Below are 22,785 nucleotides of genomic sequence, written 5' to 3' on the forward strand. Positions count from 1 at the left end.
TCAAGGAGGAATATACTAAACGTTTGGCTATGAAGAATCAGTGGTTAAAATTACTTTTTTACGGAGGGATTTACTAGACGTTTGGCAATGAACAGGGTTCCTATTGAAGAAATGGCATAGAGTTGCATAGAGAAATCCCATAGAGGAATGTGCTGTCATAAATAATGAATTCTAAGGAAATAAATGTACATTTTAAACTTGTACTATGTTCTTAAGGGTCCAATAAGCATTTCCCATCTTGTTTTAGAGTAGCAGGTTATTGTTCTTAAGAGCTATTGAGCAAAATGATTTTGCATTGAAGAATCCCATAGAGACATGTGTTATTATAAATTGGACATGTTAAACAAATAATTGTACGTTTTTAACTTGTAATATGTTATTGATGGTCTAATCAACATTTCCCAACTTGTTTAAGAAAAGCAGAGTATTGTTCCTAAGAGCTAGTGAGCAAAATGATTTTGCAATGAAAAATCCCATAGGGTGGCTGTGTTATTAACTCTTTCCCCGCCAGCGTTTTTAAAAAAAGTTGCCAGCCAGCTTTTTTCATGATTTTCACAAAAGTTTAATGCCTTCCAGAAAATGTTCTTTTTTAAATATATAAACAAACAATATATCAGATGAAAGAACAGACCCTCTGCTTTCAAACAAAAAAAAACTTTTCATCCTACCTTCATTAGTTCTACCCACCTGTCAAACATGGATAGGTTTCTTCAAAAACACCCAATTTTGAGCAAAAAGCTGAGATAATTCCATTTTTGCGAAGGACTTTTGATAGAGATCAGATGCAGAGCGATCCTTAAAACGTATACGGAGTTCTTTCTCTTTCACGTGAGGCGCTACTTCCGGGTTGTATAAGTTGCGGAAGTGCGCCACCTGGTGGATAATAGCGGTATTGCGGAAAGACGGAAAATCTCGTCATTGGCGGCGAAGCGTTTTCTCTTAATTGACGAGATATCTCGTCAATGGCGGCGAAAGAGTTAAAAATTTGACAAATAATTGTGCATTTTAGTGTTGTAATATTTTCTTTGGAGTACAATGATAATTTTCAGATCATGCTTCTGAACAGTAAGCCCCTTGTTTCCAAAGCTATTGGAAAAAACGAGTTGCATAGGGATTTCCCATAGAGACATGTTATGATAAATATTCAATTGTGAGCAAATAAGTGAACATCTGAGAGTTGTAATATGTTCTCTGGAGTACATTGATCATTTCTCATCTTGTTTTTGAGGGGTCAACCGCTTGTCTCCAAAGCTATTGAAAAGAATGTTGTTGCATACTGCATAGGGATTTCCCATAGAGAAATGTGCTGTAATGAATATTCAGTTGTGGGCAAATAAGTGAACATTTGACAGTTGTAATATGTTCTCTTGAGCACATTGATGAATTCCCATGTTATTTTTGAGCGGTGAACCCCTTATCTCTAAAGTTATTGAAAAGAATGTATTTGCATAGGGATTTCCCATAGAGAAATGTGCTGTGATAAATATTCAGTTGTGAGCAAATAAGTGAACATCTGAGAGTTGTAATATGTTCTCTGGAGTCCATTTATGATTTCCCATCTGGTTTTGAGCAGTGAGCCCCTTGTATCCAAAACTATTGAAAATAATGTAGTGGCAAAGAGAAATCATAGAGAAATGTGCTGTAATAAATTGTACTACAATATACAATACATAGAAGAGATATAGTATGTTCTTTAGAGTTCAATAAAGATTGCCACTTTTTTTGGTGTAGTGCATCCCACGTTTAAAAAGCTATTGAACCATATCATGTGTCATTAAATGAATGCATACTGCATTTCTAGTCAAACTTTTACTACAAATAATTCTCAATTACACATCTTAAACATTTTGAAAACTAGTTTGGGTATCATTCACTTCAAATAAACATACAGCTTGATGGTACACGTTTTGCTTGTCTACAATTTTAAGTGTGAACAACATGATTTTCAGTACCATGGACAGGGACTGTTTTGCAAAATGTCAAAAATCAATACATGCACAAAAATTATGAAACTGTCATAATTTCTTTTATTACTTGTATTTCTGTTAATTTATTGAGAACACCGTTACATGCTTTAATAATATAACAGCTTTTTACCACACTCACAACCGCATATTCAGAACTTAATAAAACATCAAAATGTGGCCTGTAGTATTTTCTCGAGGGTCCAGTGAAAATTTCAGGGTAATCAGGCTTCTTCTTTCAAACCTATTGAACTGAAACATCTGATTAAGAAAACAAACACAGTGCCTTTTTATTGTGAGACAAACAGAAACATATAAAGAGTTGTAAAATGCAGAGATTATCTTTGTTCTTGAGGTTACACTTGACTTTCCATCTGGATTGCTTACAAATAACTTCTCTTCTACATTTAATATCTTTCATTCTCTAGGCATTTGACATATCATTGTAATGTAAATGTTCTTGCTAAAAATGTCATTAAACATCATTAGCAGACATAGCAAATCAAGCTGATAGTTTCTGATAGGTCTATATAGTTAACTAAAATGGCTTCAATCATTAAGTGGTCACACTTAATGAAGAAAAATATCACTTTGTAGACGGTCCCTAGGCTTCTCTCAGCACCCAGTTGGATATTCAACAGACATTCGCAACAAGGTAGGACATTACAATGATACTAGGATATTTTAAGCGATTGTGAAAAATGTAGGTTATAGGCAAGACACTTAGTAATTAGAAATTGCTAAGATTAAACTTCTGGCATGTCTAGGAAAGTTATTGACCCTGGAAGTCCGAATGTCTGAATATCAAACCTACTTTACCGCAGTGTGAATAACCCATAAAAACTCTACAATAAAGTACATTCAAAGACCATTTTTGTCCACAAATGCGTATAATCCGTGAAATATAGATATATTGTCCCTTGTTTACATCAGATTTCACATGCACGTCTTGTAATAGATTATAATATACAATCTAAGAACTATTTACATCGTAACACTGTATATGAGATTACACTCGCGTTCAAAACCAGTGGTCAAACTTGTTTGTAAAAGTAAGCGGGAGTATAATACATAATATCCAAACAGCGCTGTCAAATATCGTGACGTCATCTGACTCACTCGTTCCTCTAATGACTTCATGGAAAATATTGATAGACAGAACGTGTAGCCAGGGCCGGATTAACCATATGGGCAATTGGCCTGGGGCCCAAGATCTCCAAAGGGCCCAGGGCAGCAAGGGCACGAGCAAAATACTGTATCTGGTAATCTCCCGCTGGCCGCTTTATATTAAACAAACTGTAACATAGGCTTTTGCGCTGCAAAGAGAGACACTGCGCTGCCTGTGACTTTGAACGTGAGTTGAGAGCGGTTGAGAGTCAGTCTCATGGGGACTGACCAATGAAGAGAGGGCCTCAAGTTAAGACCCTCTCCTCATTGGTCAGTCCGCATGAGGTAGGTCAAAGGTTCGCCGAGCGTTACGTGACGCAAGGCGTTGCTACCATAGACGTTATATACGTAGACACCTCGTAGACTGAGCTGCCTATTGGAGCTGACATATCGCGCAGCCGCCATCTTGGATGGGTCACCAGTGCGCTCCCTTGCATTCATTTCTAATGAGGAATAATCATAACTCCCCTAATTTTTACCGGATTTTCACACAGTTTGAGTTGTTATAAGCGGCAGAGATTTAGTTATGATACAGGACGCTGTCACACATTGAAAAATACTGCTTTCATGCTAAAATACTTTGTATTATGCTCTTTAAGTATGGCATATTGACAGAGGCAGACACTATACAAGTATTTTACTTTCTACATAAAATTAAATTTTCAAGTATCTGTATTTTATCAGTGTTTTCCTTTACGGCTACTGAAGCGCCATCTAGTGGCTGTTGCTAAAAACAAATCGGAGTTTATGTACTCTTTGCTACAGAGCTTTGACGACTCTGTCACAACAAAACCCTCCCGTTTTATAGCAACTTCCCATTGCCTCCTCATGCCTGTATCACTGGGAAACCTTCAAATGTAAAGAAAAAACAGCGAGAGATCATGAGAGAGAGTACCAGTTCCTGCTGAACATTAACATAATATTATAAATAATAGCGTAAAATAACCTAAATGATTGTTCAATCTTACTTGTGAAATGTAATCCCATGTGATCTGGAATCAATACTGCGCCGGTTATTGCAACCGTAAGCTGCACAAAATACGGCCTTAGTATGGCTTTCTTCCCGTCCGGTGATTGTGGACCCAGTGGCTGCACCTCATGGATGATTGGTTTACATGCCTAAGGTGGGAGATGTCTCTCAACATTGAGTGAAGTTTTCTTATTTATTGTTACACTTTATCATTGAATTGTGTTGTGATAGTAGTGAGACCATTGTACCACTTGCACTGAGACATTTAAATGATATCAAACAAGACCATTTATACCCTTTGTGCGTGTAGATGATTTTGATTTTTGGTTCATTCACACTGCCAATGATTTTCTTGGAATCTGTGTGTTTGTTCACACCCTTACGGCATTGTTTCTGCCCTCTGTTCACACAGAGGGCTTTCCGGGAATGTTATGAGACTGAGAACTAGGACCTCTTTACGGGAGCGATCCCAGAACGTTTATGGGATGTGTTAGCATACACACAGAAACCTGTCCGCCCATTTTACAGATCGCTTCTGGACCAAAGTGTTGTGTGACAGATAAGAGGATAAGGAGAGGGGGATGAGATATGAACAGATGTGAGTAATCTTGGTCTCAAGAAACGGACAAGGCGTTTGTAGTTGATGCGCTCACGGTTGCATTCTTTTAAACGACAGGGGGCGACGCGAGCGAATCGAGTCAAAAACAAACAAAAAGAAGAGGATAGAAGTCGTTGTTCGCAGAAACAACCCGGTACTTGTAACATCAGAGCTTGAATAAAACATCAATCTCTTAAATATGTATTTATTAAACATTGTAATTTTATTAAAGTTTTACTAAACAAACAGTACAGAAATCTCAAGTTTGTATTTTACTCCTCATGCAGTGGTACATTTACTATAAATATAAGCCAATAATTCTTAATCATATGTAAAGAATTCGATATGCGATTTTGCCTAGCTTCTCTGTGAACTACGGCTCTGTGTAGTAAATGCCGCTCCATATGAAAGCAGGTGATGGCGATTTACTACTAATCAAGGAACCGGCATTACTAATGAAACTCGCATGAGAATCACAGGCGATTTTTTTTGCACAGCCCTAATTTGTGATCAAATTTATTTGTTTTTTTAACAGCCAGGATGTGGAGTTTTGTGGATACAGCATCACACACCCATCAGAAAGCAAAATTAACTTCCGGGTACAGACGCGAGGTGAGGATTAAAATAATTAATTACATGTCATGTCTTGTTATTTTATATCACTTAAAATGTTTTGCAATAAAGTTGCAACAGTGCAGAATTAGTTACAGTCATGTGAAAAAATTAGGACACCCCATTACATTTTCTGTTCTTTATTAAGAAATATTTACATTTCACTGGTTTTCATCTTGTTTTTATTTTTTGTTTGGAAAAGAAAGTGATTTAATTGCAGGTAAACCACAAAAACTGACCTAGTTTTACTCATTTAACAAAGATTAACAAAAATGTGAATTCTCACAGAGGAAGAAGTTAGGACACCCTGCCCACTAATAGCGAGTGTTACTCCCTTTGGCTGAAATGACTTCAATGAGACGCTTCTTATAGCCATCTACCAGTCTCTGACTTCGGTCTGAGGAAAGTTTGCCCCACTCCTCAATGCAAAATTATTTTAACTGCGAGATATTTGATGGGTTTCTTGCATGTACAGCCCGTTTCAAGTCAGCCCACAGCATCTCAATGAGATTCAGATCTGGGCTTTGACTCTGCCATTCCAGTACTCTCCATTTCGTTTTAGCCACTTCTTGATGGATTTACTGGTATGTTTTGGGTCATTGTCCTGTTGCAGGATCCAGTTCTGCTTCAGCTTTAATTTTTTTACAGATGGTCTCACATGTTCTTCAAGCACCCCCTGATACACAGTAGGATTCATATTGGATTCTATGATGGTGAGCTGGCCAGGTCCTGCTGCAGCAAAATACCCGCAAACAAGGACACTTCCACCTCCATGTTTTACAGTTGGTATGAGGTTACTTTCCTGGAATGCTGGATTTGGTTTATGCCAAATGTCCTTTGTTGCTGTGTCCAAATAATTCAATTTTAAACATATCTGTCTAAAGAACATTATTCCAGAAGTCCAGGGCCCGTATCCCTAAAGATGGCTCCTAGTGACGCAATTCTAAGAAAATTCTTAGAAATATGGGAGTTTACTCTTAAAATAAAAAAATCCTAGTAAATAAAAAGTAATTCAGAAAGCATCTTAACCCTTAAAAGAGGTCTTAAGGGCAAAATTGTTAGGAGCACAGACGAGGACTTTTAAGAGGCCAAAACACGAAGAGGGAGACAAAAAATGTTGCACACAATGCATGACAGTAAGTTAATAACATGCAACAAATTAGATCGTGCAGGAATCATGTTTGTGACCAATCTTATTAGAGACATAATAATATAATATAACGCCAGAAATAAAAGTAATCACTACATTAACTACAGTAACAGATTCAGTAACTAGAAAAAATGCAACTATGCAGCAGAGATGATTTAGGTCTGTTACAGACATCTATAAGCAAACCCTGCGAGTAAGCCTACGAAGGCCCTGTATGGGCATAGCCTAAAGGCCCAGTGCAGGTTTGCTCACTGGCGAAACGTTGGCCCCTTAGCGCTGGCCCTGCATGGGCAGCCTTCACTTAGCCCCCCGGGAAGCCCTCACACAGCAAAATCCCCTGAGTTAAATAAACACTGCTGGATGTATATATTGTCCCATCTTACAGAGTGTTAAAAAATAACACTGAAGCAGAATTAAAAGCTCTGTTATCCTCTCTCTCACCATCTCTGTCTGAAACCTAAAATTGCATTTTACATCTTATTTGTAGAGTAATTTTCTTACTTTAGGTTTAGATTTTGTTTCATTTAAAACCACCATTATTGTGATCAGTGTTTGTTTTAGTTGAACTTGACTCTTGACTCCTAAATTTTTGGGTTAATGACCCATTGTTTGTTATGGCAGGGAAAAGGCTATAGAGCAATTCTTTGATGGTGGTTAATACTGTACATAAAGTCTAAACATCATCTAGAAAACTTGTGTATTAATTTAATGTTTGCACACTTATCAGAAGCATCTTTCTCTGACAATAATTTGATACTACAGTATGAGATCCAGCTCTCTCATAGCTATTTGTCTTTCTGAAGAACTTTAAAACACTGACACTTACTGTATAATGTAGACACACAAATTTCAAGAATCCAAGTATGAATCACAACAATGGTGACAATAAAATGAAAAGCGTTATGCTGCAAGGCATGCTGGGTATCAACAAATTAAAAATCTCATCCAGCACTCCCAGAATGCACTGCAGCATAAATAAAAAATGAAAATGTGTACTATTTTCCCTGTCACCATTGTTGAGATCCATACCCTGATTATTCTTGATGTTTGTGTGTCTAATTTAAAACAGTGTTTTTTTTAACGCACTCGTTTTTAAAAATCCTTCAGATGGACAAGAGTTCTGGGCCTTCCACTGTAGTATTTTAGTATTAACAGAAAATGATATTTCAGATGAGTATTTAATAAATAATCAAAACAAAATTAACAAACCATTTCCTATATATATATATATATATATATATATATATATATATATATATATATATATATATATATATATATATATATATATATATATATATATATATATATATATATATGATGATGTTTGATATTATGTACAAACAACCACCAATGAGTTGCAATGTTGTCTTTACCCTGTCATAACAAATGTGTCTTAAATACACAAAGTTATAGCATTAAAGACTGAACAAGATCAGAGTCAAGAGTCAGGTTCAACAAAAACAAATACTGGTCACAATAGTGGTGACTTTAAATGAAAAAAATAAACCTCGAGTAAGAAAATGACTCTACAAGTAAGATGTAAAATGCAGTTTTATGTTTCAGACAGAGATGGTTTCAGCAGTGTTCATTTAACGCTAGGGATTTCTTTATGTGAGGGCTTCCTGGGGGCTAAGGGAGTGCTGCCCGTGCAGGGCCAGTGCTAAGGGGCCAACGTTTTGCCAGTGAGCAAACCTGCGCGGGGCCCTTAGGCTGGCCCTAAGTGGGACTATAAAGGACCATCGTAGGCTTGCTTGCAGGGAAGTAATCACACAAACTTACAGAACCTTGTGTATATATATAGCACGTTTTTTACCGCTACACGGTGCCTCCGAGAAAACGATGCACGGTGGGCAAGTGCATCAAGTGGGTAAATATCGGTGGACTATTTATGTTGTTACTGACCCATTTGGGGACTGTTGGTAAAAGAAACCCCACATTTTGGACAAACGTGGGCGCTAGTGAGCGACTTTAGAGGCACACCTATGTCTGACCTGTTTGTCAACACTTAACAGTTGACAACTCTGATGTGTGTGCCAAATTTGCCAAAGTTAATCTAAGCATGCCAAGAGGCTTAAATATTCCTGAAATAATAGTAAACTTTGATGCGTTGCCATGGCAACAGCATTCCAGATGTCAAAAATCCCTTCGCATTTTATCATCTCCAATGTCTCAGCATCATGTTGACCACGTTTGGTGTCAATCGCATAAACATTCTAGGAGGAGTATTTAAAAGAACATCACATGGAACTGTCAAAAAAATCAACCTTTGTGACTGCAACACTTCCTGGCGCCTGGTGGTGGCGCTATACCCGAGACTTACAATAGGCAAATCGATGCGATCGGAATCTTCAGACGAACAAACACCCCGCGTGTCATCACTATAAGACATTTTTTGCCTTAGATATTAGACACTTCCTGTTTCTCTGATTTCGCCACAACTTTGTCGCCTTGCCATGTCAGAACCGTTCGAGATATCAAAAATCCCTTCGCAATTTAGCAAGTACATCATGATCACCACTTTTGGTGTCAATCCCATGTATTCCCTCAGAGGAGTATTCAAAAGTTCACCGCATGCATTTTTTAAACAATCCAAAATGGCCGACTTCCTGTTGGGCGGAGCTAATAGGTTAGAGTGCGAAAGTTGTTCAGGTCGATGAGATCTATATGTGTACCAACTTTCGTACATGTGCGTACATGTTTGCCCGATCTGCGCACTCCTGTTTGTTTTTGCATTACAGGGGGTGCTACAGAGCCCCCGTGCCACGCCCGTGTTCCAGCCTTTGGCTTTCGGCGATCACGGACGACTCTGATGTCTGTGCCAAATTTCAAGAGTTTTCGAGTATGTTAAGGCCCCCAAAATGCCCAAAAGTGTTGAAAATAATAATAATAATAATGAAAATAATAATCCGAGCAAAAACAATAGGGCTTCGCACCTTTCGTTGCAGGCCATTCTGGCCTGCTCCTCGGTGCTTGGGCCCTAATAATAATAAACGGAGCAAAAACAATAGGGTCCTCACACCCCGGTGTGCTCGGGCCCTAAATATATATAGCACTAAAGGAAAAAAACTATAGAAAAAGTTTTTGCAGTAAACTTTATTCTGATTTGTCCATTGATCTGCACTGCACAACTGGGCAGCCAGTTTTGGGTAAGTAGGTCACGCTGACTCCGCCCTAGGCAGAAGCTGCTGGAAAGGGGAAAGATAGAGAGCATGAGAACTGAAGCATGAGCCACATGTTGCTCAAATCTTTGATAAAGTTGGATTTTTGAGAGGTTTATTTGCAAAATACACCTGGAAGATAAAACTAAATCTAAAGGAGATAAAAATATATTTTTTTTATATGAGGGAATCGGCCAGTTTTGTTATCTGAGAAATCAGATTCTGGATCTCTTAACTGTGGACTGCATTAATCTGGAACTTCGAATGTGCATAGTGTGAGATGGCGAGCCACCATGAGACACCTACTTTTCTTCTGTTGATATCTGCGTTGCAATTTCTACAAATTGTTTCACTGGATTATTGAAGGTTTGATTATTGAAGCACTGGAATATTCATTCTAAGGAACTGAAGAAAGAGAATTATAAGACTCATTTGAACTGATATACTTGAATTTTGTACTTTGTTGAACTATACACTCTAAGGAGTTTCTTGGTACTTGAGTTCATTTTGTTAATTATACAAATTGTTACTCTACTTTTAGAGTTGGTTTACATTCTTTTATATTCCTTTTGTTATAGTTTGTTTTATGTTGTGATATTGGCATACTCAAATTTGCTTTTCTTTGGTAACAATTATAAACACAACATACATAAATAGTTACATTCAAACTATATATGTGTGTGTGTGTGTGTGTGTGTGTGTGTGTGTGTGCCATTGCCTCCTACGAACCATATTGTCTTATGATCTATCTGGCCTAATACATTGTTACATTTCAGTGAGTAGTCATCCCTAAGAAGCTTAGTAGGGGCTACACTGTGCTTGCAGCATGAACGTCTAGAAGGTATGCGGGTGCGGGCCTAGGCTTGGAGCTGGAGGCATCTAGATGATATACAGGTAGGTACAGGCAAGTATACAGGGACGTACACGGGGCTCTTGGCTTTGGGTGTACAGGTGAGTATATTGGGGGGTACACCGGGCTCTTGGCTTTAGGGGTACAGGTGAGTATACAGGGCGGTACACTGGGCTCTTAGCTTTGGGCGTACAGGTGAGTATACAAGGCGGTACACTGGGCTCTTGGCTTTGGGAGTACAGGTGAGTATACAAGGCGGTACACTGGGCTCTTGGCTTTGGGAGTACAGTTGAGTACACAGGACAGTACACTGGGCTCTTGGCTTTGGGCGTACAGGTGATTATACAGGGGAGCATGCTATGCTTTTAGCTGGACTGGATGCAACTCACAGACCCATAGATAGGCGGACGTCAGGCTTTAGCGCTTCAAGGCTAGGGTGGCTTGAGAGGACGTATTTGCACACAGTAGCATCTACAAGCACTCAACAGATGTATGAACACACCTGAAGCCAGTATCATTTGATTTCGGTTTGATTTCGGTTGCCCGGAGTTACCGGAACTGGACGGGTGTTTCAGCGAAAATGTCCGGGCGGAACTATTTCCGCCATTTTGGGTTCCGCTGCATACAGTCACTCTGTGACACTCGGATAGCTCTTTTGATATCACCATGGTGTCCACTCTCACGTCAACAGCCAAGAGCACACCAAACCAAATGTGTGAGATTTAAATAGGGCAAGCTTCCTCTTAACAATGTTTTAATCATGCGTACCTGTTATGATACACCTGTGTGTGATTTTAGCCAATTTAATTGGGAATAATTGTTGGGATGTCCTAACTTTTTCCTCCGTGACATTCACATTTTTGTTAGTATTTTGATTAATGAGCAAAACTAGGTCAGTTGTTTACCTGCAATTAAATCACTTTCTTTTCCAGAAAAATAAAAACAAGATGAAAACCAGTAATATGTAAAGATTTCTTAATAAAGAACAGAAAATGTAATGGGGTGTCCTATTTTTTTCACATGACTGTATATCAGATATAAAGTATTATTGCATGATTTGGTATTATTACATGATTTTGTCACTTATGTTGCTAAAGTTTGTAATAAATGGGATTGTCTTTCTGTCGCTGCTAGTCACTGCTGGTGTGAATACCTAAGACACATAGTAATTGTAAAATGTTAGCAAATGTTAGCAATCAGCCATGTTATTTTCTTAGGGTTCAGAGTTTGAAAAGTCATGAATGCTTACTAGTTATTGTTTACGCATTTGGAAGTTTCTGAACCCCCAATATTTTTTTCTTTAGAAGCTTAGTGTATAATTTTAAACAGTCCCATCTTTTAATTTCAAATTTGCAGGAGGACTTCCTGCATCTGAACCTCTGCGCTGTGGCTTAAACAACCTTACTGAAGTTTGTAAACATGTCCTGTACACATTTGAGGTGAGAATGAACAGTTATCATTGAGAGCAGTTCCAGTAAGGGTTAAGTTCCCAGTGTTTTCATGTTATCAATGCCATTAGTTGTTATGAATGGATGAACTAATGTTATTATTCTTTTTATGTTTTCATACAGTATTGTTCAAAATAATAGCAGTACAATGTGACTAACCAGAATAATCAAGGTTTTTAGTATATTTTTTATTGCTACGTGGCAAACAAGTTACCAGTAGGTTCAGTAGATTCTCAGAAAACAAACAAGACCCAGCATTCATGATATGCACGCTCTTAAGGCTGTGCAATTGGGCAATTAGTTGAAAGGGGTGTGTTCAAAAAAATAGCAGTGTCTACCTTTGACTGTACAAACTCAAAACTATTTTGTACAAACATTTTTTTTTCTGGGATTTAGCAATCCTGTGAATCACTAAACTAATATTTAGTTGTATGACCACAGTTTTTTAAAACTGCTTGACATCTGTGTGGCATGGAGTCAACCAACTTGTGGCACCTCTCAGCTGTTATTCCACTCCATGATTCTTTAGCAACATTCCACAATTCATTCACATTTCTTGGGTTTGCTTCAGAAACAGCATTTTTGATATCACCCCACAAGTTCTCAATTGGATTAAGGTCTGGAGATTGGGCTGGCCACTCTATAACATTAATTTTGTTGGTTTGGAACAAAGACTTTGCCCGTTTACTAGTGTGTTTTGGGTCATTGTCTTGTTGAAACAACCATTTCAAGGGCATGTCCTCTTCAGCATAGGGCAACATGACCTCTTCAAGTATTTTAACATATGCAAACTGATCCATGATCCCTGGTATGCGATAAATAGGCCCAACACCATAGTAGGAGAAACATGCCCATATCATGATGCTTGCACCTCCATGCTTCACTGTCTTCACTGTGTACTGTGGCTTGAATTCAGAGTTTGGGGGTCGTCTCAGAAACTGCCTGTGGCCCTTGGACCCAAAAAGAACAATTTTACTCTCATCAGTCCACAAAATGTTCCTCCATTTCTCTTTAGGCCAGTTGATGTGTTCTTTGGCAAATTGTAACCTCTTCTGCACATGCCTTTTTTTAACAGAGGGACTTTGCGGGGGATTCTTGAAAATAGATTAGCTTCACACAGACGTCTTCTAACTGTCACAGTACTTACAGGTAACTCCAGACTGTCTTTGATCATCCTGGAGGTGATCATTGGCTGAGCCGTTCTGGTTATTCTTCTATCCATTTTGATGGTTGTCTTCCGTTTTCTTCCACGTCTCTCTGGTTTTGCTCTCCATTTTAAGGCATTGGAGATCATTTTAGCTGAACAGCCTATCATTTTTTGCACCTCTTTATAGGTTTTCCCCTCTCCAATCAACTTTTTTATCAAAGTACGCTGTTCTTCTGAACAATGTCTTGAATGACCCATTTTCCTCAGCTTTCAAATGCATGTTCAACAAGTGTTGGCTTCATCCTTAAATAGGGGCCACCTGATTCACACCTGTTTCTTCACAAAATTGATGACCTCAGTGATTGAATGCCACACTGCTATTTTTTTGAACACACCCCTTTCTACTAATTCAACTAATTGCCCAATTGCACAACCTTAAGAGCGTGCATATCATGAATGCTGGGTCTCATTTGTTTTCTGAGAATCTACTGAACCTACTGGTAACTTGTTTGCCACGTAGCAATAAAAAAATATACTAAAAACCTTGATTATTCTGGTTAGTCACATTGTACTGCTATTATTTTGAACAATACTGTATATACGTAAATGAATAAATGTAAATGAATATGTACTTATTTTGGCATTTAGTTTAAATACACTAGCAAGCACTATTTATTAAAATAATGGTAGTGACTTATGAAAACTATTACATTTTACCTTCCCTAACAGCCTGAATTAGATGAAGTATTCAAGTAATTTTTAATTTTTGTAATGCTTTTCCAAATGTGCATTGTTGCAAAGCAACATTTACAGGAACCCCAATTGTACAGAAACAGATATAGCCCAGGAAACAATCTAAGACAGTAGTGACAAGGAATAAGGAATAAAAAAAATAGTATTAGTAGACTCTACTAATCTATTGGACTTTGATTGCATTGCATCAAATGAGTCATTCTCTTCCACCATACAATATAGTTCACATTTTTATATTGTTTATTATGGCGTTTTTTTTTAAGCGGATAAAAATGTGAACTATATTGTATGGTGGAAGAGAATGACTCATTTGATGCAATGCAATCAAAGTCCAATAGATGTCACTAGTCTGCTCTGCTGTTTATTCACTGAGTTCTGCTGCACTGACATGAGTGAAAAATGAGCGTGTTGGCATGACAAAATAGAAAGGTAAACTCTGAATATTGCATGTTTAACACAGAATGGACATCATATTACTTCATTACGTACACCATTTCACCGAACCTTAGTCAGTCATCTGCATCTGAACGGAGTCATGAACGAAATTATATGATTTGTGAACGAGGATCTGATGACCGACTGAACCAGAAGAGGCATTTGCCAGTCACTCAGTAGCAAGTTAGTCTTTATTTACAACAAATCCAGATTAGTATGTGTGTCTTAATATATTATGTAGCTTGATAAAATTATGCTTAGTATTTTGAGCTTTATTAGCCTTTTTTTTTAGTCATGGAAGTAAAGATAACAGGCTTTTAATTGCTGTAAATGTATGAATAGCCTACATGATCAGTGTAATCTCATAATAATAATTTACAAATATGCAAGAAAAGGTTTGTACTTTAAATACTTTACTTGTAATTAACAGAATATAAAGAATTTACAAACGTGTGGAGAGCCAAAACCTTTTATCACTCGGACAGGGCCTTGAGTGTTTCAAAAAGCATTACATGAAAAAGGTTCTCATCTTAACATATCCAGAGGTACAAAGTCATCATATACAATAATTCCATGAGGTAGCATTTAAAAAAACATGTAAAAATGGTCATTAAATAATAAAAACAATATTATGCCATTGACTTTAGACCATGTTTCAGCTAGTCAAATGCCTAGTCTATTTTAGTTGCCTCAAAATAGCAACGCACCAACAATGCGCCTGAACACACCTCATTTTTAGACCAGAACACCCATGGTGCAAAATTAATTTGCTATTAAAACAACGTGGCACTAAACATGAAAATGATTATTGCAGCGAGTTGAAACTAGCAAAAGACACTTTCGTCGCACATTGCGCCCTTAATGTTTGAATTGGCTAAATTTACTTGGATAACCATGTTTTGGTCAACATTAATGTCACGTTATAGTTCAGGTTCCTGTTTTTAATAAAACGGTAGATAGCACAGGAATAATCTAGTAATCTATACTTTGTGGTAATACAATACAATACAAGTTTATTTGTATAGCACATTTAAAAACAATTAGAAATTGATCAAAGTGCTTTACAATGGTAAAAGACAAGAAACAAAATAGATTAAAGCAATAAGCCCCAAAAAGCAGCCGGTTACCAGTGCATTTTATAACAGCTAAGGGGCGTTGTTAGGCACGACGCGGAGCTGTTATAAAATGCACTGTAACCCCACTGCTTTGCGTGGGCTTATTGCTTTTATAAAACGGTTACTTCATATGCATAGCAGGATTTCATAAAATAAAACACAAATATTACTCTTCCACCAAGATTTCATAAAATAAAACACAAATATTACTCTTCCACCAAGCAAAGTAGTTCCTCAGAATCAAGTGTGTCTGCAACAGAGCGCAGTTCCAACACAGACGCGGCAAAGACACAATGAAAATATGATTTAAGACTGTGGTGTTTATTTTTATAAATCAACATTCATCTAATTTATACATTAACATTTATATCGTGATGTTGTATGTATGTTGAAGTGATGATTAAATATGCTTGGGAGTGCTTAAACGGAGTGGCAACTTAATAAAAAAAAAACGCTGACGGGGAAAGAGTTTAGTTTAAAGCCTTCCAGAAAAATGATCTTCTTTAAATAAACATAAAATATATCAAATGAAAGAACAGACACTCCGCTTTAAAAAAAAAGTTTCATCCTACCTTCATTTGTTCTCTTATCACCTCTCAAATTTTCAGGTAAAAGCGGAGATAATTCTATTTTTGTGAATGACTTTTCTAAGAGATCTGATCAAAACTTAGTTACACACTGTTTTTAGTGTTGAGTGAATGTGTCGGTGGTTAAGTTGGGTAAGATCGCCACCCAGTGGATAGCGAAAATATGAATTTAAGGTAGTTCTCTTCAGGAAACGTTTTCTCTTTATTGACGATATGACTCAACAATATTTATTGACATTTATCTGGATATCGCTATAAATTGGGCAAATGTAGACAAATTAAAAATATGATTAAAGAATGTGGTGTTTATTTTCATAAATCAGTATGCAGCAACAGTGGCCCAGTGATACTTATGTAATGCGGTCTTGAACCGTGGGGTTACCGGGGTATTTTATCACGGCTTAGAACGCATTTCAACCAATCAGAATGAAGAACCAGAACGAGTCGTTTTATAAAAAACAATTTAAAATAAAAAATATGAAATAAAAATAACAGTAAGAATCAAATGATATTGAAGGCCAAGGAAAAAAGTACGTTTTCAGGGCAGATTTTAAAAAAAGAAAGAGTTTGGGTAGTTTTATGTGGGCCGGGAGACTGTTCCAACGCTTCGGACCAATGACCGCAAAAGCGCGGTCACCCCTGGTTTTGAGTCTAGTTCTAGGGACAAATGGTAAATCAGAGTGTCCAGATCTAAGAGCTCTAGACTGAGACGGCAGGTGCAGAAGTTCGGATAGATACTGTGGTGCCTGGTTCCGCAAAGACTTAAAAACAAATAGCAAAACTTTCAAATCAATCATGTACCTGACAGGTAACCAATGAAGCAAAATTAGAACCGGTGTGATGTGACCATGACCATTTCGGTAAATGGAAATGGAATGGTAAATGGACTGCATTCATATAGCACTTTCATAGACCAATGGCCATACAATGGCCAGCGCTTTACATATTGCCTCACATTCACCCATTCACTAACTCATTCATACACAGACGGCGGTGTCAGCCATGCAAGGCACCATCCAGCTCTCATTGGGAGCAGCTGGGGTTAGGTGTCTTGCTGAAGGACAACTTGACACTTGTCAGGTGGAACCAGGGATTGAACACCAACCTTCCGATTTGTAGACAACCTACACGAACCACTGCCGCCCCGTACTTTATGTCATGACTAGGGCTGCACGATATATCGAAAATTCAGCGTTTATGCAATATACATGAATAAATGAATAATTTTATTATTGTGTCTTGCATACTACTGTATGCCCAGCCCTAATACACTGAAAAAATGATTCATTGAATTTTTTAAGGTAAGTGGTTGCAATAAATTTATTTAAGCTACATTTAAACAAAAGTTTTATAGTTTATTTTACGTTACTAATCTTTTTTGTTTAAATGTAGCGTAAATAAATTGATTGCAACCACTAAAAAAAATGATTAAATTTAAGGAATAATTTTTTTTAGTGTAGGCTTATAAGACACCAATATCACCAGCATAAAAAAACAATTAACAAACATTAAGCACAACTTACATAAACTTATTTAAATAAGCTAGTCTGTCTCCTCTTCCACGCTTTACAAACAAAAGTAGCCAATTTAAACACATTATAATTAAACAACCATTTCATCTTTTCATCATCACTAATCCAAAACATTTCAGGCTTTTTAACAAACAATTTACCAATTAGTACATTTCTAAAGTCATCATACTGTGGGCAATATAACACAAAATGAGTTTCATTTTCAACCTCTCCTAACTCACACAGTCTACAAAGACTGTCTTCTTCTGGAGTTTGAGTAAACCTACCAGTTTCTAAGGCCAGGGGAAGGATACCAGTTCTCAGTTGAGCCATCAAGGAACGTTGATTTCTTGTCAAGTTTGCCTTTACATACAACTCAGTTTCATATACCTCTTTAATTTGTATGTAGGTCCTTAACTTTGGCATGCCCATAATCCCAATCAACCATTTATGTTCAAAATTTGACATCAAATGGGATCTAATTTTATTGACACTACAAGATAGATTATTACAGTATATGTACTGGAGATGTACATCTGAAAAAACAGTCTAGAGCTCTACGTCACAGGGCGACTTATTCTTACTCCACAAAAACACTTTTTTGTTACTCTTTTTTCAGGCATATTAACAAGTCGATTCCATAATCTAACCATTTCGCAGGGCCAAGCATATATGACAAGCATATTGGCCAATATGTATACATATTGCAGGGAGCTGCGATAACTTTTCTTTTACGTGTCTTATTTTTGTGTTGCCTGCTCAGATTGTCCAAATTACACCAATCAGAAGTGTGTTTCCCACACATTTACTTTACTTAGGTGGCTCTCCCAGGTATATTAACAACTGCCCACGTATATTTGCCATCAAATGTGGTCTTTTTTTGCCCGTGATAATGACATTATGCGTTCGAGCACATTGTGTCTTTTCCGATGAGTTTGCAGTGTGTTCGTGTGCTCTCTATTTCTTGATGAATTGGGTGCGACGCAAAGCAAGCTCAGTGTCACATTGTATCCTTCCATGTTTCTGAACTTGATCATAGTTGTATCCATTAGAGATCTTCAGGGAGGACGGGTCTATATTTTGAAAGGTCAGTCGAGTCCGAGGCAGTCCCGTTTTAATTACTTCAGGTACCGGGTCTGATTAAACCCGAGTCGATCGGAGAATGGCCGTGAACAGAGTCAGTCAGCGCTAACGCGCTATAGCGCATGTGTCTCATCAAGCCTCCGGTTTCTATGGCGATGGAAACTGGCTCTTCTCTATAGTCATGGCCACTTGCTGCACTTTCTTTTTTCCCATTTTTATAATATTAATATATTAATATAAATTTATAAAGTAAATTATTTTACAGTACGGAAAATAGAAATACTTATTTACAGTGCACATAAGGGGAGGGGGATTAAGCACCACGTAAAAGTGTAACACATAACATACATACAACAAAATAACAGACAGATTACAAAAGGACAATACAGTTGCAGTGAGAACTTATTATTGCTGGTTGAATAGAATGATCTTGAGGTTCACGTTCGTTAGTCACAGTTAGGGTATTTAAGCGGAAATGGGTTTAAAAAAGGGTTGGAAAAACATGTTATGCATGAGTTTACATAGTGTGTGCCTATAGAGATAAAATAAATAAAATTACATAATAGAAGAGAGAGATGTGTGACTGGTAATGTACACGGCTTGTAGCTATGTTTTTGTGTTAAGAAATGATAGAAATGGGGACCAGATGTCTTCAAAGGCTGATATCTGCTTCCATCTGCGTGCATTATATTTAGGGGTCAAGCCCAGAATGGGCGAGACCCCTATTGGGATTGTTAGTTTTCTTATTATTATTATTATTATTATCTATTATTCTTCTTCTTCCGCCATTGCGTCTATGGCAGCCCATAGAACCGTACGTAGGAAAGTTATGAAATTTGGCACACTCATAGAGGACATTCCAAATAGTCAGCACACCAAATTTGGAGTGTCTATGTCAAACCCAATAGCGCCACCAACAGTCCAAATTTTCACTTACATTTTTGGTTATAACTGCTGACCCGTACGTCATAGAAACGCAATTCTTGTTTCTTCTGATTCCTTGGCTCATGCCGATTCGATTGCACCATATGACGTCATTTCCGTTATGCTAATTATTTCGATATTTTGAATTGTTTGTAAAACCTACTTTTTCGAACTCGTCCTAGAGCTTTTGTCCAATTTGCTTAAAGAATGTGTGTGTAGGATCTATAGACACTCATGGCAAAAAGTTATGGAATTCGTGTTGATTCACCAATCCGTTACCGTATAACGCGTCAATGAATTTTACGTAGAGCGCGAAAAAACGGATTTGAGGCTGTATCTTCACCAAAGTTAAGCGTATTCATACGAAACTTGGTAGTTTTGATGGCAGTCACGACCTGAGGGTCCATGCCCAGTTTCGTCACAGCGCCACCTAGTGTTCACGAGATTTGAAAAATGTCTATTTTTGCTTATAACTACTGCAAACTTGAGTCTAAAATTATAAAAGTGCTATTGTTAGATTCCTTGAGGCATGCCGAGTCAAACGATACCAAAAGGTTTTCTGTCGACCATTTTGGGGGTCGGCCATTTTGAATTTTAACTTTTTTTGTAGGAAAGTTATGAAATTTGGCACACTCAAAGAGGACATTCCAAATAGTCCCCACACCAAATTTGGAGTGTCTATGTCAAACCCGATAGCGCCACCAACAGTCCAAATTTTCATTTACATTTTTGGTTATAACTGCTGACCCGTACGTCATAGAAATGCAATTCTTGTTTCTTCTGATTCCTTGGCTCATGCCAATTCGATTGCACCATATGACATCATTTCCGTCATGCTAATTATTTCGATATTTTGAATTGTTTGTAAAACCTACATTTTCGAACTCGTCCTAGAGCTTTTGTCCAATTTGCGTAAAGAATGGGTGTGTAGCATCTAGAGACACTCATGGCAAAAAGTTATGGACTTCGTGTCGATTCGCCAATCCGTTTCCGTACACCGCGTCAACAAATTTTACGCAGAGTGGGAACAAACAGATTTGAGGCAGTATCTTTGCCAAAGTTAAACATATTCACATGAGATTTGGTAGTTTTGATGGCAGTCATGACCTGAGGGTGCGTGCACAGTTTCGGTACAGCGCCACCTAGTTTGAGCATGTTGATGAGCATGCCGCAATGGATTTGCGGCTATATCTTCGCAAAAGTTTTGCACATTGGCAGTGGTTCAGTGGTTCAGGGGTTAGTGGTGGTTGTCTACAAAACGGAAGGTTGGTGGTTCAAACCCCAGCTCCACCTGACCAAGTGTCAAGATCAGGGGCGTAGCAAGCTTTTCAAAAGTGTGGGGGATGGATAACATTTTAAATTTGATATAAACACACGAGAAACACGCGTATGTGCACCTGGGATGGAATTAAGCACCACCCTTGACACAAACACATCCTCTCTTCTCTCATAGACCTCTTTCTCAAACTGTAACATTCATTTTTCATTGCTCACCTGTGAAACTTTCTGTGCCCCTCTCTCTCTCTCTCTCTCCCTCTCTTTAAACTGATGCCTCCAGCAACCTCATCTCCTAAACAAGGGTGCAGTGATAAAGGAATAAGGCTGTGGTACTAGCAAACCTTAGTGAAACTTAAAAAGTAATATACTAAATTAATCCAAAAATATATAAATGGTAATAGGCTACTGTTGTTTAATGTCAACATTTATCAACTTTCAGCTTTCAACTTCACTTACAGGATTTCTCTTGAAAAAGGTGTCAATCTTCTCCTGCCTCTTTCTTTTCTGTATCTTATTTATATGCGTGACAAAAAGATAATGGTAAGCTTGATAGTGACATGGGTCTGACAGGACTGTGACTGCTAAATTTTGCTACTTGTGCCCTGAAAAGCTTTTTCTCTGGTGGCCTAAATAATGTAACAATTTACCGTTTTTACATTAAAATAATATAGGCTACACTTTTCTTTCATTGTTTGCATACCTGTTGAAGAACTATGTCATCATTTCTCATTTTTTCTCCTCAACAAGTACAATCATACACAACCGGTAGTATTAACAAAGTATTCAGCTAATCAACAAACAATGCTCAAAATATCAAATCGATTGCACTAGGAATAAACCCATAAATACACTGCTAAACAATTGCAATCTATCTCTCATCCTCGTCAATTTAGCCAGCTGCTGAACAATAACCCAATTAGCATTAGTCCCAAATACATATCAAGCTTATTCAAAAACCTCAAAAGCATACATAGAGTTATTTAAGTGTTTAATAAAGTTTTTTAAACACAAATTCAAAGTAGCCTACCTGAAAAATGGAGATGTAAATAAACAAAGTTCCCGCCTCCTCAGCGCGAGCTGACGGAGCGGACCGATCAATCTAACCCACCAAGGGAGGCGGGACTTAAGGCAGAACAGCCAATCATCAGCCGGTAATACTCAAAGTTGGCGTCATGTTTGAGAGGGGAGGGGGGAGAGGGCAGCGCAGCGCAGCAGACACAGAGCGGCCAGAGAAACGGAGGAGCGACTTTAATAAGGCGTTCTTGCAAAACTGCATAAAAAGTGTGGGTGTTGAACCCTCTCACCAGGAAAAGTGTGGGTGTTAAAACACCCACATCCCCCATGGGTGCGACGCCCCTGGTCAAGATGTCCATGAGTTATAAGTCATAACAGTCATTGAAAAGTGATTTTTTTTTGCTTATAACTACTGCAAAATTGAGTCTAAATTCATGAAAGTGCTATTGTTAGATTCCTTGAGGCATGCCGAGTCAAATGATATCAAAACGTTTTCTGTCTGCCATTTTCAATAACACAGCATACCAACTTTTTCAAAACTCCTCCTACAGTGTTCGTTTGATTGGCTTGGATTTGGTACACACAATCTAGACTCTAGAGAAAAAGTTTTTGTCAGTTGTTGTATAGCACATCAACAAATATAATGGCGAGCACGAAAATGGATTTGAGGCTATATCTTCGCAAAGGTTTTGCACATTGATGTGTGTATTGGCAGTGGTTCAGTGGTTAGTGTAGGTTGTCCACAAATTGGAAGGTTGGTGGTTCAAACCCCAGCTCCACCTGACCAAGTGATGAGGTGTCCATGAGTGAGACATCTAACCCCAAATGCTCCTGATGAGCTGGATGGCTCTTGTGTGGCTGACACTGTATGAATAGGTGAATGTTTCACAACTTGTAAATGTCATGAACTGAGGGTGTATGGGATGTTTTGTTACAGCACCACCTAGTTCATCAGTGACATTTTTTGAAAGCCCTTGTAAACTTTTCAGTGCCCCTACTGGTTAAGAGTTTTGAGGCT

General features: G+C 37.9%; 1 protein-coding gene across 2 annotated transcripts in view; it reads left to right on the forward strand.

Moving 5' to 3' along the window:
- polr1d (RNA polymerase I and III subunit D) overlaps window positions 1-22,785 on the forward strand; it is a 103,580-nt gene that overhangs the window by 54,306 nt on the left and 26,489 nt on the right. Inside the window, exons 3-5 of one of the 2 annotated variants that reach the window (XM_073853987.1) lie at window positions 5,235-5,311; window positions 11,829-11,911; window positions 14,281-14,388. In XM_073853987.1, coding sequence (XP_073710088.1) covers window positions 5,235-5,311; window positions 11,829-11,911; window positions 14,281-14,373 — 253 coding nt within the window. In that variant the 3' untranslated portion in view covers window positions 14,374-14,388. Of the gene's footprint in view, window positions 1-5,234; window positions 5,312-11,828; window positions 11,912-14,280; window positions 14,389-22,785 lie in introns of those variants that run through there. The other variant, XM_055178243.2, reaches the window with a different exon arrangement.

The sequence above is a fragment of the Misgurnus anguillicaudatus genome, chromosome 16 (genome assembly GCF_027580225.2).
Source record: "Misgurnus anguillicaudatus chromosome 16, ASM2758022v2, whole genome shotgun sequence".
NCBI classification, from domain to species: domain Eukaryota; kingdom Metazoa; phylum Chordata; class Actinopteri; order Cypriniformes; family Cobitidae; genus Misgurnus; species Misgurnus anguillicaudatus.